The 17,533-nt window shown below is 41.1% G+C and overlaps 1 protein-coding gene across 1 annotated transcript; it reads right to left on the bottom strand.

Annotated features, from left to right (window-relative positions):
- Positions 1 to 2,586: 2,586 nt before the first annotated feature.
- Positions 2,587 to 16,629, bottom strand: arih2 (ariadne homolog 2 (Drosophila)). The gene is made up of 15 exons (XM_061074757.1): positions 16,512 to 16,629; positions 13,808 to 14,363; positions 11,380 to 11,447; positions 10,991 to 11,063; positions 10,099 to 10,240; positions 8,906 to 9,027; positions 8,235 to 8,344; positions 7,861 to 7,978; positions 7,615 to 7,665; positions 7,029 to 7,050; positions 6,564 to 6,715; positions 6,100 to 6,243; positions 5,501 to 5,569; positions 5,171 to 5,296; positions 2,587 to 4,716 (listed from the first exon to the last, which is right to left on the bottom strand). Exons 2-15 carry the CDS (start codon positions 14,072 to 14,074, stop codon positions 4,645 to 4,647), a joined length of 1,536 nt encoding a protein of 511 aa, XP_060930740.1. The 5' UTR covers positions 14,075 to 14,363; positions 16,512 to 16,629; the 3' UTR covers positions 2,587 to 4,644.
- Positions 16,630 to 17,533: the final 904 nt, after the last annotated feature.

Here is a 17,533-nt window from a genome sequence, read left to right as displayed (position 1 = left end):
TCCTGTTTCATGACAAATCAGTAGGTGGCGCTATTACATTGAGGAAATATTGACAACTGCTTGTTTTGATGGCGTGTAATCAAAATTCTACGCCACATCACGGTAACACCATGCGATGAAATCAAATATACCAAGGTTTACATCTCCATCTTGTTGAGATGACACGCATCTACATATGAAGTTGATCTGACGAAAGCCCTTGGACAAGTACATCAGAGAAAATATGGAAAATGACTAATATGGCCACCAAAGTAAAAATGGCGGGCTTCCGGTTACTTTTTTCCAATTGCACCTTCGACCTTTTTTGTTTGTCTAGTCATGATACTCCTGGGCTGCGATTTTTGTGAAGATCAGTGAAAGCTAACTGAGGGGCTTTTCCTTAGATGGTGCTGTTGAGCCATTTTGCCACGCCCATTTCAAATTACTCCAAAATACAATTATTTTTGGGGTTTTGAATTCCCTGCAAACTTTGGTAACAATTTGAGCATGTCATGGCCCTGAAAAAGCCCCAAAAGGGAAATAGAAATCCTTCGAAATACAATAGGGCCTCCCACAGGAGGTGCTCGGGCCCGAACAACCCTAATGTCTGTCTGTCCGTCAGACGTTAGGGTTGATAGGGCTTCATTTATTAATATTAGTTCAAGATCATAGCGCCACCTACTGATCAGTGTGATAATTAAGTTGCTGAAACATTGTCTAATGACAAAAAATTGCTAATGCTACATCAGAGCCACTACTTGGACAGATCTATTAGTCTGTATGTAATAATAGTGATGGCGCCACCTACTGGCAACAGGAAGTAAGCTTTGTTTAACAACGTGTGATGTGCAATTGATAGCGTGGACCGTAATGAGCAATTAGAAGGCAAGGATCGACATCGCTCGACGGACGCCGGAAGTGAAGTGTTTATCCTTGCTACAGTGCACAAAACACATGCAACACGGCGACATGCGCTTGGTCATCGATCGCTCTCTCCACTTACTCTCTCTCGGGCCCATTAGTGCTACAACTTAGCCCTTGTTTATGTTTTTAAAGATTTTGTACTGTAGTTTTATACTACAGTAATACTCCTACTACTTCTGTAAGACACGTATTGTTAGCTTGAGGTTGCAAGGACCCTTGCTCTATACTCTCCAGTGTCTTATTGTCTTATTTTTATTGATTGCTCGATTATTAGAAAATACAGTTTTATTTGTGTCAGGATTACAGGTGCAGATTTTCAAAAGATCTAAAAAAATTGATAATTGGGTTTAAGAACAAGCAGTCCAAATTAGGACGTCACATCATTTACTTTGTTTGCAGCTAAAAATATATGACAACTCCAAAAAGTGCATTATACTTTGCAGGTGTTTTTTAAGGGGTTGGCGAGATGATGTCAGAAATGCAAAATGTGCCCCATTTTAACTGTTCTCTTATCTTTCAGCACCGTGCAGCTGTTTCATGTATGGGATACACATGAAGGTGCAGTTCCCCCCCACACACACTCCATGCTACAGTGTGAAGGTGAAAGTGGGTCACACGCTTAAGGTTGGGCAATGCAGCGGAGCAGTTAATACTGTGTTGGCACACTATCACACCTAACTATATTGGGCTGTAGCAGATGCACAAATGGGACCTGCATGAGATGAGGTGCCAATATGATAAGGTCAGAGTTGATGTGGGTCTCTGCAGCATGTGTTCACACTGCAGTGAGTGTTGAGAAACATCAAAATGGTTCTAGAGACTTTTATGAAATCCCATTACTTCCTTTAAATTCACTTAATTCAACCTTAGGACTACTTTCAACATTTTACATTGATGGTACTGTGACTATTCAATGACAAACTAAAGTAAGGAATAGGGTGTGTCAGCACACTTCTTTTTTTAATCGACATTTGCAGCAAAGCTGGCTCGGTTGTATAATTGAAAATGTGTCAATGTAATACCAGAATAGAGCTCAGTGCAGTGTATATCCCCACCAAGATCATATAGTCCCCTTATGAAACCATTTTTATTTGGATCTGCACCTAGTTGCACACTAATGAATGGCTTTCCTCTTAACATGCCTCACATTGTTAAAGTGAAAAATAAAAATCCACTCCATCTCTGCACCAATTTAATGGGATCTTCTCTGATCTACACCACTTCCTTCCAGCATGTTTTGTGGTAATCTGTCCAGTAGTTTCTGCATAATCTTGCTTACAAGAAAATAAATGGACAGAGGTGAAAACAAGAGCTAGGACTATGACAGTGCTTCCTTGTGGCGTGCATTCCTACAACTTCTCTATCAACTTTATATTATCAATTAAAAGTCATATCAAATCAATTACATGAAGCTCATAATTACTACTAATAATAATACATCTCAGTTGAATTCTATCTCGAAAAATCATTTAATCCTGACAAATCCAAGTGAAGGTTGTTTTGTTATGTTGAAGTTAAAATTCTAAGAGCCTCCTGTTAAGTTTTCATTGAACTCATCACATTTAATCCTTGAATAGTAAAAAAAAAATGAAGAAAACGCACCACATTAGACAATAGCCCTATTACATATTAGGGTGTGTGTGTGTGTGTGTGTGTGTAATGAAGACACAAGACACAGGGTCCGGTTTTAAAAACTTTCAGTAACTCTATTTCTGTATTAATGTACAACCGTTGAAAATTACAGCAATTTTTTTGTATTTTTTTATTCCTTTTTTTAAACGATCTATCTATCAACAGCCATTTTCCAGAAGAAAGGTGAACAATGTGGGCAGGAAGAAAAGAGAAAGTAAAGAGCAAAAATAAAATGAGGAGGGGCTGAATGTAAAGAAAACGAGAGGAGAGCATGAGATGAAGGGGGGGAGGCAAATTACCAGGTGACATTATATTTTCTGCAGCTCAGTGCTTGAGCATGAGTGTGTCGATACGTGCATGCTGTGTTGGTGTCAGTGGGTGGTGCTGCAGCGTGCGTTAAGTAAAAGGCTGAGATTACACTTGCTGCTCAAAATAACTTCATCGTCTGATCAGCAGAGGTGCTAGTATTTAAAGGAGGGGCTCAGGCTCTCGCTCGTTTCGACATCAGCTGAACACGATCAAGCACCGGTACAAGAACGTAAAGAGACATGAATTCAGTAGTTTTACTTAGTTAATAATGACTAGCAACTGTATGCTGTCAGTCGTTGCTGGAGCACCTCATAACCAAGGGAGGGAGGTGTGCTTATAATGAAAACACTGGCGACAAAATCTAAAAAACACACATTCATCTTATTCTATAACATCTTGTACATATGAACATGCATCATACGTAAGGAAAACACTGTATTTTGTATGTGGGAGTATGTTGGACCACAAAGTATTTTTTTTCACACAAACAAACCAAGTTCATGTCTACGGCTTCATCCATACTACTACGGTTAAAATTATCTCTAGCGTTTTGGCTCCGCATTGGTTTTAAGCCAACTTTTTGCTACTGGTCCTGTGGGTGACAGGGAACACGGGAAGTGCTCGAATAATAGCATGTCTCCTATGCATGTCAGCAATAGCCAAGGCTAATGCTGGATGTCTTCTTCCCGAAGTGGGTCACTTGATAGGAGACTGTCCTTACATGTATGCCTATACATATCAGTGAAGGCTATATCGAGACCGAAAAGACCCAGTCAGCAACAGGCTGTGAGTGTCTCTGTCGTCGTTTCCAAATATCGCTGTTTCTGCCCATCCTGAGTTTTCAAATTAAAATGGGGCCAGCAGTGTTTCAAAAGTTGTCAGTTTTATCGGCTCTAAAACTCCAGAGCAGAGTGGACGCCAGGCGAATCCACAGCAAATTTGATGCGTTTTCAAACAAAAAACTGTTGTGGTATGGATGTAGCCTATTAACAATATGTGGCAGCGACACATTTAATCTGGGATTATTTCAACAACTGTTTAAATTCAGCAGAGGAAAGTGATTTACAATGTGTGTAGATTTCAGTATTGCAGCTTTGTGTTCTGACCCACCGATTAAGTTCTACAGTTACAACTACCAACAAGGGCCTGCTAGTCACGATTGTCTATATAAAACCACCAAATGCAGGCCGACAATCAGCAACATCTCTCTAAAGAGAAATAATAATGTTATTTCTCCCAGAACTTCTTCATCTGCTGAATAACAAAAGCAGTTTCATTAGCGCACTCTCTCTCTCTCTATGTACTATTCCAGCATTACAGGAATAATAATGGAGTCAAAAGCTCTCGCTCTCACACTCTTTACAAACAAGCAACATGTTGCTTTTAGCTGCTCACATCAGCGTCTAAATGCTTAATGCGAAATTAAAGCATGCCCACTGTTTTCACACAATTGCGGAAAACCTCAATTTGCCTTTAACGATCAGCTCGGAAAAGCTGCAACAAGTGTAACCACGGTGAATGTGATGCTCCGGAGTCAAAACGTGTTAATGAGGATGAGGACGAGAGGAGGAAGGTTGAGATACAATCGTGCCATTCTGTAACCCTGCAGCATTATAGGAGTGAGGGGAGAGAAAGACAGAAAGTGAGAAGCAAATGAGCAAGTGTAAAGAAGCAAAAGGGAAGGGGTCAGTACGAATGCACCGAGAGATGGTCACTGAAAGAAGCAGAAGGTAGGCGGGCGAGGAAGAAAGGAAGTGAGGAGGGAGGGAGATGCTGGTGCTTTGCAGTCGCGATGGGGCTTCAGGTGTCGTGGAAATCCTTCAGCAGCGTGCGTCGCCTCTGCTCAGCAATGTGCATCTGATTCTCCAGATCCTGAAAGAAACAGACAAACAATCCTTTACTGTAGTTGAATTATAACTCTCATTATTTATAAATTCCACAAAAATACCACAACAGTTACTGATCTTATAACTCTGGGCCACAGAGCTCCATTAGCTTCACAGTTATCCAAGAATGAATAAAAACAATCAATTGGCCTAATAGCCAGGCTCTAGAATAGTTATTCACTGCTACAGCTGGCCCTGTGAAGTATCCTCACCAATAATGAAAATGACCTTATATAATTACTAATGCAGCTTTGATTTGTTTGAAGTAATTTAAGGAAACAACTGGTTTTATCTAAGTTAAGGTGATTTTTAACTGTTACCCAAAACCTTTACTTCCCAGAAAACAGTGGTAGGTTCTCTGTAGTACTATAAAAACTATTGATCAGCGACAGAATCAGTATAAAACAGAACCATAGTTGATGTAAGTTGTCGTCCCATACCCCTCGGTCACTGGAGCTGATATCCGCCTCGCCTCCCAATACTCCTCTCTCATAGGTGTCGGCTCGCTCCACCTTCCACGACAGGTTTTCTATCTCTGCTTCCAGCTGAGCCTGTTGGTACTCGAACTGCGGGGGACAGATAAAAACATGAAAATCAGGCCAAATAAATCAATTCCCAGACTGAGGCGATAAAAGACAGAATATTATTGAACAAAAACACAAACAAAACTGTGAGATAAAACAATCACCAGTCTGGATATGGTGAGTACAGTCAACACATTGTAATATAAGTTCTGCATATACAACAGGTGGGGGAGGGGTTAGTCTCACCAGTTTTTTGCGTGGGCCAGACTCCATGTAGTAGGCGTAGGGATACGTATACTGCAGTGTGTAGCGACACTGCAAACAAAAACACACAAAAGAAATGTTCATTCAAAGACAGCGGCCTCTGGTAAGAATGTCGTGTTTAAGTGAAACATGACATTGATCTTCACTTCTCAAAGAGAAAGTGAATCCAAAGATCTTTGTTTTTCCAAAATATTTCACAACCAAACAACTTCCTCAAACAAGTTCTGAAAAAAACATTTTTTTATGCCTGTGTTGTGTGTCTTCATTGAAATACTCTGACACACACACACGGTTTTTGCACCACGAAGTAAGCCATTAGTCTCTTGGCTCTTTTTCTTTCTGACCGATTAAGGATTTTACTTTAAACAGACCTGTTATTTACTTACTTAAAAGTATCTTGCAGTTTGATAGAATAAAAAGTTCCAAACTAAATTCCATACAAAAGTTAAACTTGATATTTCTTGTGTACCATGTGCACCCGTCTTTCTGGCATCTCTCAAACACCATTTCTCCTTTCCCCACATCACTCACTAACTCTGGAACAAGGATGCACACACAGCCACTCTCTACTGTGGAAGCACCTTAGCCAGTAGCTTTGCAGCGTTGTGCAGGTACTGCCAGTCGATCCAGGTTCCCAGGTTGTTCATCACTCTCTCCTGGATCTTCTCCTGGATTCTCTGGTACGTCTGAGCCTCCAACTGCAGAGACTTGTTATGATTCTCCCACTTGTGGAAAAAGAGAAGGAAAATATTAATAAAGACATTCCCCTTGCGGATGTAGAGGCAAGGTTCTATGAAAGTGCAGGAGGAAATCTTTAATCTCCCTCTATTCCAAAGGATGAAATTACAACAATTGTGACCAGATTGTCTCAGATTTTATACAGGGGGCAAAAAAGGGAGAAAAATCTGTGTTCAAGTTTCAAGATCAAGTTTTTTTACTCTAGTTTTCAAGGAAGATTTTCCCTGAGCATGTTGGTTTTTTATATATTTTTTTTGTTATTAGAATAATAATAATGAAAAATAAATAAGAATACAAAAAAACTCACCCTTTCAAAGTAGAAGAGGTATTTCTTGAGGGCCTCTCTGGCCTGAGCCTGCTGGCTTTGGTTGACTATATCAGGGTTTTCTTTGTAGCGGCTGCACTCGTAGTATTCACTGCCATGAGTCTTCCAGTCACCAAGACACATCCAGCAGAAGTCTGAGGAGACACAAAACATACGTGTGGACTCACAACTACAAACGTGTATCACACATCATGTTCGGTAGGTGACATCTTGTTTACTGTATATTAGTTGAATAAAGGTTCAGCTTAATTCTCACGTCTAAATGTGATACAAATTGGATGATATTGACTGAGGTTGATAAAATATTTACTCCAGATGACTTCTCCTTTTAACTCATGGCTATTTTATTGTGTTGTATTTTGTCACTAAGTGGATGCAAAGTGCCTCAGAAGAGCAAGTTCATGCTTCACTGGCTCCTGCAGTTGGTGTAAAAGACAAACTCCTTACCGTGTTTGCACTTGGAGCATTGCTGAAAGAGACAAAGACATAGAAGGAAGTCATATTGGTGAACTGGAAACTTGATTTAACAACAATTGACTTTCACACTTTGAATGAAGCTGGACAAAGTGACATCTCAATGTTTTTATACAAAACTATTTAGTGCTTGATTTAACACATTTAGAGGCTATGAAAAATATAGAAGAGAAGCACTCAGTAGAGTCCACACCTCCACCGAGGCCAAACAGTATGTTTTAACATCAGGATCCACAATATATTTCAAGAAAAATTGATGAAAATGTAAAAGAAAAATGCCTGGCGTGAAAAATCACAGAATTTTATCTTGTAATCAGACCAGCCCCAACATATCCCTGACTCATTAACTCCAGCAAGTTTGATAAATGAATACAGTACAAACAAGACGCAGGAGAAAACTTAATAACCTTGGTGGAGGTAATAAACAAACAACAGGCAATGTGTATCTACCCAGTAATGTGTCCAACTATGAGAGTGGAGGACTTTAGCTCTCAGAATCTAAATATATTTTTTGTGTTTCCTGTGTTCTGGGAAAGTGTGATTTTCAGCTCTGACTCACCATGTGATTGCACCCTCCGTTCTTCTCAATGCAGATATTGCACTTTGGACACTAGGAGAGAAATGCACAATATTATGATTATGATTTCAATCTGTGCACCTGATGACTGTACGGGAAATTAATGTTTTCAAACTGAAAGGTTCGGTATGGCAATGTGAATGTGTTTGCAAGTGTGTTCAAGTAACAGCAGCTACAGTATGTATTTGCCTGTGTGTTTGTGTGTGTTCACATGCAGTTCCATCATACATCTTTAGTGTGTGCGCTGATGTAGTTGGCTGTCTCTGAGTCGTCCGCACACTTGGTCAGCCATTTTCGGATTGTTGCACAGTCTGTGGGCGCATGGTACATCTGACGGCATTTAAAACTGAGAACAGAGACAGATTTAAATCATCAACATTTGCAGGGATATTTACACATTTACAGTCCCAACTCAAACGTTAAAAAAAAGTTATACGCACTATTGTGCAAATATGCAACAGAATAACATTTATACAAGAAAGACATTTAAATGCAAGCTTGGGATTTGCAAAAGTCCATAGCAGAGATCACTCGACTGACTCTGAATTAGATTAATAGTGGCTAACACTAATAGCTCAACAACACTTGTGTGTGTCTCTTACCAGAAGACTTCCATGCAGCGACTGCACTGCACCCTGCGCGCCCGGGGCTCCTGCACCTTGATGACGATGGGACAGTCTGCACCTGGACACAACTGCAACTGGAAGTGAGTCTGCAGACCAAAGAAAGAGACCAAGACGTGTGAGGCGAGTTGGGTAACACATAAAGAGTGTCAAAATGGAGATGAACCATTAAGATGTCCTGTATAACTCTCCATCCTTGTGTAGAACTGAGCTGGAAGTTATAAAGTACTTTTAACTTTAGCATTGAAAAAGTCTAATTTCACACATTTTTCACTATTTGGAGCGTCAACAACAATCAAGGTTCATCAAGAACTCGAGGAACTACAACTGACAATGTATTGCTTTATAATTTGGGTGAATGATCCATCAAGAAAAAGCAAACGTCTTATATGAGATATCATAAGTTGCTTAATAACTTAAAATATATTTAGATGAGAACCCAGCTGATGGACAGTGAAGCGTGTGAGAGAGATGACTCAGATTTACTGCTGCATAAAAAGATTAAAAGAGACATTCATGGAAACACAACGGCTTACTGAGTTTTTCTCTCTCCCTCTACACATGTCTCTGAAGTCTCATTTGCTACACATGCAGAATTTGATGCAGCATTTGAGCGAAGAGCTTCAGCACACACACACACAGACACACACCTCAACGTAGTCTCTGAAGAGGTAGCGTCTATATTTGTCCTTCAGCTCCTCTCCTGGCAGCAGCGGCAGGACAAAGTCTTCAGGCATCTGCAGGGAGCATTCCTGAGCCATACATGATATACCTAAAAACACACACAGTCTATTATGAACAGCCCAGAGTTCCTGAATGTTGGAGAAGCAGCACATACACACAAAGCAACAAATAAACTACACTTCTGATTTAAAATCCATCTGTGACTGAGAAAGGTAATCTGTAGACGCGTGTGTGAGGCGTCATGGTTTCTAGAGTTACTGTGACCTAGAAAGTGATTCTGTCATCATAAATGCATCCTTCGTCCAGCTGATAGTGAAGTTGCTGTGTGAAAACAGCGGAGGATCCCCCGCTGGATTCACTGCCAAGAAGTGATTCAGCACCCTTCTAACTCAAAACAAAACAAATATCTTCCGGTGAAAAAGTGGTGATCGTGGAAAGGCGATTAACTCCATGCAAGTAGAGGAGTTTTCGGATGTGTAATGTTTGACATCATTAACACACCAAAAACTGAAGGGCTCTCTCACCTCGCTGTCTTGCCAAATCAGCATGTTCACCTAGGTGTCGTGTTTCCATCACTGCCGATCAGAGCTGGAATCTATAGAAACCTGTGGCTACCGCAGAGTCATTTCACCTGGACTTGAATACTGATTGTATCCATTCCCATTGCAGACAAAAGTCAGATGTCAGTGGGTTTTTTGACCAGTGGAAAGGGGCCATATTCACAAACACTTTTTTGTGTCATAAGGGTACTGAAGGAGCGGGCCCGCCTGGTAAAATTAATACAGGAAAGAAAAATCTCATCCTATTACATCTTCAGTGTCTTTAAAGTAACAACTCTTGAAATTTAAACACAACATGAAAAAGACACACAATTGAGGACATGTGCGCAGCTATGTATCACACAGGTTTATTCAGTGATTGAGTTAGTGAAGCCCGCTTTGTTAAATCAAATAGCAATCTGCAAACCCTGCTGGTCTGGCAGGAAAGCAGAGACTGAGATAAACGTTTGAAAGGATCAGAAGCTGAAACTGTGATGAAACCCTGAGAGGACAAACACGCACACACACACAAGCAGACACTGAGGATATTAGATCAAAATGTGACTCAACATCTTTAATACCAGCTTTAAAGACTACACACACATAGACACACTACTCACCCACTCCTATGCCGTCTTTGACCAAAACAGTGCAGTGCTGCTCCCAGCATCCTTTGCAGAAGGAGTGCTGACAGGGCAGTGCCAGCAGGGATTCTCTCCGTACGGCCTGTAGACACACGCCACACTGGAGGGACTGAGGGGCCTGCACACACAGATACATAAATCAACACACCAGCAAACACACACACAAAAACCCTACACTAACGAGATTGTATGGGTCTACACATCAACTCTTCGACATGCATGTTACATGTGAAATGGAATGATATACTCAAAAAGGTAACAGGGAAATGACATCTGAAGCACTCGCAACAAATTTGAATGCCATATAAAACCTTCTAAATAGAATCAATCATGCAACATATCAAAACCTTGCTATAAGCAAGGGAAATTATTATTGCATCAATGTATTATTCTCTCTACTCTCTTTAGTGAGTATTTTTTAATAAAACAAATTACTTTGTCTACAATACACATAATAATGCTATAATTGCCTTCTCACCTCTCACTGTCTATTTTGACAGTGATAAAGAAATCTGAATTAGAAAACTATATTAAATGACATATTATGTAAATTATTCAAGTGGTATTTTCTACCACATTGTATAAACCAGATAACTTTTCCTGCATATATGTGAAGAGCAGCTAATCAACAAGAAACCAATACATATAAAAAAAGCTTTAAACTACAGCAATGTAGAAGAATACTCCTTCATTACGGATTTTATACCAATACATGTGAATGCCTCAAGAGATACGTTGGTTATATCTTTGTCCACAAAATATATGAAAGATATAAAAAATATTACATGTAAGACCAAAGCAAGTGCATGTTATTTTTGTTCAAGTCTATTAAGGAGTCCTGATTAATCCAATCTGATCCGTTACTCACAGGGACTGATCTGCAGGTTGTGCTGGGCTGGACCAGAGCATCTGACAACATCAAGGACGAATTGGACTGAAATCTGTGGGGGAACACAGACAGAACAATCAGTCATAGAACGATTAGACACCGAACCAGTTAAAGCTGCAGCGCAGAAGATTGATTGGGAGCGAGAAAGAGAAGACAAAACCAAAGACCGAACGATGAGAACCTTGAATATGACTAAATAAAGCAGTTGTAGATGGGAATAAAAGACAGAAAGATAGCAAAGTAACGCAAGTGACAAAAAGGAAGTACATTACCAGAGCGAGAGGCTCACAAGAAAAGGGGAGAAAGAAGCAGCGAGTAGGTGATGAAAAAAAAAGAGGCAGGAATGGGGAAGAACTGAAGAGACATACCTGTCGTGTACTTGTGAAACCTGCCAGTGAAAATGCACCAGGATCAGTTTTGCTACTGCTGGCATAACCTGAGGGACAGAGACAGAACAAAAGTCAGAGAGACAAAGAGACTATGAAGTTGCTTCAAATGACATTTAGGTCAGGGCAATTACATGTTGCTTCACTCTAAGATAAGTCACTCGGCTGCATTTATAGTCAGCTAATCTGCACTCAGCTGCCCAGTCTGCCTGTTCTTACTGTAATGGATACAAGCTGGCACTACTTCTGATGAGCAGGACATATATCAGGATCATGACCCTGCTGCAAACACTGTTAAAGTTATGTATTTTGTAAGATGATCCAATAACAGCATTGGGTTGGGCACCTGTGAGCATGTGAATCTTTTTTCACTCCAAAACATCTATTGCGCCATACTGCCTGTGGAAAGCACTGTTTCTAGAGTGGCAATGAAGAAGTGATTTCCAGCAGTGTAGCATTAAGGTTAAGTAGCATGTAGCTATTAAAATACATTATGAAAATTGTACAACTACAACATACAATTTTTGTAAATGCATTGGTATTGGATCCATACTGTACATCAGCCGAGATCAGAATCAGTATCAGGAAGGAAAAATGGTATTGGAACATTTCCTATTTTCTGATGTTTATCTTGGCTACTGAACAATAACTTAATAGCAAAACAAGTATTTGATTAATTGATTATTTCATAAAAAGACAACGCATCAGTGGAAATCTGTTCTGCCATTACAATTAATAAAATATAGACTCTAAAATGTAAATAGCTGCCCGTTCTTTTGTTTATTGATATCTGGCAAGGCGTAATAAGACAAAATTTCTCAATATACTATGCACATGCAAGACCCAGTTTTAAAGAAAAAAGGCTGCACTGACTCCATGAACAACTATCTTGGTGAATTATTAGCCAAGAAAACAGAAATGTAGTTTTGGCATCAACTTCACTGTTTCTCAGCTCGTGTAGTCTCTAAGCTTTTACTGTTCACTTTATATTATACGAGGCGGAAAGCTAAAGGTGTATATAACAATACATTAGCATATCACCTACAGGTCAGGTGCTATTGGTGAGTTCAACAACCTCAACAGGGAATTCCTTATTTGACCTACTGCCATCAAGAAAAACAAACACTTGCTCTTCTGGAAGCTGCTCAGTGCTTCAATCACAAGACGGAGCTGCTTCCAGGTGTTAGTATGTGCGACTGAGAGTGTGAAGAATAGTGTTACTGCATACCAGTATGTACAATGACCAAATTTAGCCCAGGTAAACAAGAGTAAAATATTTTCAAATGATGTAACCTCATAATGATTGTCCTTCATCCCCAGTGTAAGAATAATTCATGAATATTAATGTGTGCAATCGGATCAGTGTAAACTGTCAGGCTGAGAATATTAATACAACCATAACCTCAAACCGGAATATGAGTGCATACACTGATTAGCCAAAACATTAAAAGCAATAGCCGTTTTTAATATTGTATGACGAACAGTGTATGGTACTGCTTAAACGTTTTTAACACTACATCGTGTATCAATATCAGGAAAGTCAATTTCTGATTGGTCCCAGACTTCTTATTCTGCGTCTTGACAACAAACTTAGACACACAAATACCAACAGAACTATTTTCAGTAACAAGGTGACCTGATGGTGTGGCCTTAACAGAGCCTAGATCTCAAAATCAGAGTCGGTGTGGGATTACATGAAGAGATAAAAGAAATCGGGTAAGAGTAAATCTAAACTAAAGTTCTCTTTCTGAGAATCCGTTTTGATGTCTCACTATGGGCTGCGCCACCTTGCGTACTCACAGAAGCACTTGAACCAATATGCCAGCCCTGAGTGGCAGGCACCAATACAATTGGCAAATCTTTACAAATATTTGTTTATGACTTCGTTTGGAGTTATTTCTGGAATATTATTACTTAGTGTGGCACGTGACAAACCATTAAGGTTAAATTGTCCGACAAAGTAGGAAAACGTGGCACAGTTCAGCTCCCTGTCCTCGTCTTCTAGAGTTTTCTCCCTCCTCGGGGCTATCGGCTGCCCCGATAGCCCCTTGGTACAGCTGGACGTGCTCCCTGAGCCAACCCCATGCCCACACTTACCCCACTAACTCCTTACAATATTGTTGAACAGCAGTTGGTGATCAACGTGTCAGGCAGAAGCAAAATACCAATGCAAATCCAAACTATTTTCTATGTACAATGTTACAATAATTGCGCAACTTTTCTGTGATGTTTATTCTGTAAAATAAAAGTTTTCATTTAAGCAAACAAAAGCACAGAGGCTGATGTGACTGCGAAGGGCTCATATCAACTAACCCATAACTGGGTCAGACTCTACTACCATAAGAATATTTTATTTAATTGGGTTTTTTTTGCCAATAATGCAGCTTTAAGTTTTTTCAGCTTCACTCACCTTTAGTGCAGCAGCCACAGTGTTAACCTCCTCCGTCAGCATCCGTTGACTCTCTTTATAGTTCATACAAGTGAAATGGTACTCCTCTGGGTCAAAGGAGTCAGCGCCCTGTTGCTCCACATCGCCGGCCACGCCCTCATAGTAGCTTGCAATGTCACCCTGATCGTCCTCCTCTCCACCATCATCGTCGTCATCATCCTCCTCAGAGTTCACCCCATAGTCTTCCTCATTGCTGTCCGACGCCTGGCTGTTCATGTCCACAGACATCCAGTCGACTGAATCAAACACCCGTACAGGTAGACGGCCCGGCCACCTGTCGGATCCTAGTGGTCCAGTTGGCTGAGGCTGAAATTGCTCTTTCTAAAGCCCCACCTTCGTGCTCCTCTCTGCCCACCTCTCCACCTGATCGCGTCGCCTCGCAGGGTCACCCGCCTTCTCGTCTGGATGAGACGCGTGAGAAGCGCACTCAGCAGCAACGGAAGAAGCAGAAGAAGTCACACTCCCCGTCACTCATTTGGAAAGATGGTTATAGGGTGATCTAAGGAGAGAAAAAAGACTGGAGAGATGGAAAGAGAGATAGGAGGGAAAGAGTGGAGAGGAATGTGATACATGGGTGAAAAAGAAAGGGGGAAAGAGATAGGAGTTAGTAAGAAGTAAGCTTATTTATATTAAACTCACAGACGTTGTGTACTAATGGTACTGTTATTTCCTATTCACACTGAATATAAACACCAGAATTGGGTTTACTTACAATAGTGTGGCCTGACAATTCTACCCGACCCACTAACCATGTTAATTGTTTTCTACCCTATGAACAATTAACACTTACCTCTACTCCCTGTACCTGCCTCTAACTACATTACTATTCACAAAGACACTATTGAAATCAGCTCTTGCTTCATATCCTGTACTTTTCTACCCAACAATGTTGTTGATCAACTGTCCACGTGAAAGACACAAGGCATGGGTGAAGGCTTAGTGCAACGGTTTAGAGGAAGCTCAAGATGATTTTGCTTCGCAGATGACAGAGACACACAAACTATACCTTAAGTCTACTTGGTGACAAACTAGGCAGATAAACCCCAAAAGGGCAAGCATGCACCAGAAAAGCAACGATGCATGAATGGATCAGGGTATTAATGGCAGTAAAGGACCTGGCAAACACATCTTCCTATTGTTGTGTACAATTATAATCATTCGGGGGACTTTTTTTGTATTGAGAAGCATGATACAACATTTCTCTCAATGATCCAGGACGTTGTCCCAGAGAACAATGTCCAATAATATGTGAGACTGTCATTTTAGAACTACCACCACACTGAACTTCAGCTTCACAAGTAGTCAGGGGATTTTTCATACCTAAGAAAGAGATGTAATGTGATATGTATTGTCATGTTTTTCCCCAGCGTTGGTTAACACTGTTGCATCCCTGCAAGGTTTATGTTTAGAATCCCGGTTCAGCTGGAGTCCTTCTGTGTGGAGTTTGCATATTCTCCACATGTCTGTGTGGGTTTTCACTGGGCCGTCACGCTTCCTCCCATAGTCCAAAGACGTGCATATATTGGGGATTAGGTTGATTAAAGACTGCAAATTGTGAATAATAGTTTATCTCTATATTGGCCCTGGGAAACTCTGGTAATCTGTTCGGGGTGTACCCCGTCTTACACCCAATGTCAGTTGGGATTGGCTCCAGTTCCCCCGGCAACCCTTAAAAAAGATAAGCGGTATAGATAATGGATGGATGGTTTTCTTTTCCCTAAAATCACCCAACCAATTTGCAGGACAGTGACATTTTTATCTCCAGGTATATAATTCCTCGTAGACGTTTAATAGCAATGCTGTGCAGCAACATGTCCACATCGATAAAGTCCAGGGGGGTTCTCCTTGTCTCTCAGTTTCTTCATATCCACATTATGGTATTTAAATGGGGAGGGAGTAATAGTTTGGCCATACCTGTCTCCCACTCCAAAACACTAATCGCGTCACTGATCTGCAGACAGATCATTGCAGTTTCCTGGCACCGGGGTTAACCCGAGACTTCGCAGGAATAATCACCCGGAGAGAAAACAAGGTTAGCCGGGGTAGGCGGTCAGCCAGCCGGCCCGGTGTGAGCCAGACCAACGCTCACATTCCACCCGTTGCAGGCTAAAAATAGGCAGAAAACTGGGTGACACACATCTTGCTAGGCTAATGTATCACAGTGACTCAGAGGCAGCTCTGTCAACAATACGTAGGTGTCGGAGGGGATAACGGGAATAAACTAAGTAAAAAGCGGCTCGCTTGTCGCTGGACATCGGCACAGAAGCAGTAAACGACGGGAGCGAAGTGAAACACCACACGGCAAATGGCTAACTTACCGTTAGCCACATTAGCTTCCACGCTAGCGTGCTAGCACTTGTACTAAGCAGCGAAGTAACGGAATGCCAAACCAACGAGTTAAACTGTGAGATGCTAACATGATAAACTCACTGAGGTTCTCTGGAACAAACGTCAATTTAGTCCCCGAACAATAATAGATATGTATATGAATGGCTGACTAAGTGAGCCACCCTCTTTAGCGCACCCTCACGCTGCTCCACCGCCTCTCACGCACTATAGTCCGGGGATTGAGATGTAAACAAGGCCCGCTGGAGCGCAGGAGTTAGCAGACATGTTTCAACTAACGCAGCGTTCGTTTCCCCCGGTTGAATTCGGCGGTGTTTACCTGTGAGAGCAGCGTCGGCTCGGCCCGCGGTGACAGTCAGGAGTGGGCTGAGTGTGGAGGGGATTCCAGGGAGCGAGTCACTCAGTGTTCGCCTGGACGAGAGGCGGAAGTCAGACGGTGAGAGGGGTGCTTATCAGTGACGTCACCTCCGCCTTTCATTGTTTCCTTTCCCCTTTCTCCTTTCTCCTCTCTCCTCCTCTCCTCTCCTCTCCTCTCCTCTCCTCTCCTCTCCTCTCTATCCCCCACTTCCCCTCTCCTCTCTTCATAACATTGCTTTCTTTATAAATAAAATAATTCTGTAAGGTAAATTTCACATCAATAAATGTAGAATGGCAATCAGTATCTCTAATTTCACAGGAGTTCTATGTGAATTTAAAGATTATATAAAGACTCAACAACTTATAGACACAAAAAAAGTGTTCACATATAAAGGTCATGTCACCTGATATTTTCTCTCCTGTATATTTATGTTAAATGTACCGTTTTTGTCATAATCTTTGTAGATACTGTTTAATTTTCTAATTAATATTTACTTATGCACATGACCTGATATCCTCATGTCTTGATTAATGCAACTCGTTTTATAATTTTTATTGTCCTGTCTCCGACTGGTTCAAAATGCTGCAGCAAGAGTTTTAACAAGTTCAAAAAAGAGGGGACACATTACAACCCTTCTCAAGATTAAGTGTTTTGGGGACATGGCTTTCTCCATCGCTGCCCCAAATCTCCAGAGTTGTTTACTTTCCTTGCCTGTACAGCAGGTGGCAGAGGTTGGAATGTAACTGCAGGTGTTGGGGCTCTAAATCTAAATAGAGCAGTCAAAGTGCTTTAGGTTGAAGGTATAGGATCGATGGATTCATAAACAATGCATGACACTCTGCTGTGCTTCTCAGCGGTGCCGAAGAGAAGTAGAGTGTCCGTCTGCTGGGGTTAATGCATTGGTAATTAGGGCCCGAGCACAGACATCAAAGGTGTCTGGTGAGACCCTATTGAAATTGTAAGGATTATTATTATTAGGGCCC

This window comes from Limanda limanda, chromosome 7, assembly GCF_963576545.1.
Source record: "Limanda limanda chromosome 7, fLimLim1.1, whole genome shotgun sequence".
NCBI classification, from domain to species: domain Eukaryota; kingdom Metazoa; phylum Chordata; class Actinopteri; order Pleuronectiformes; family Pleuronectidae; genus Limanda; species Limanda limanda.
This window is presented reverse-complemented; position numbering and strand designations above follow the sequence as displayed.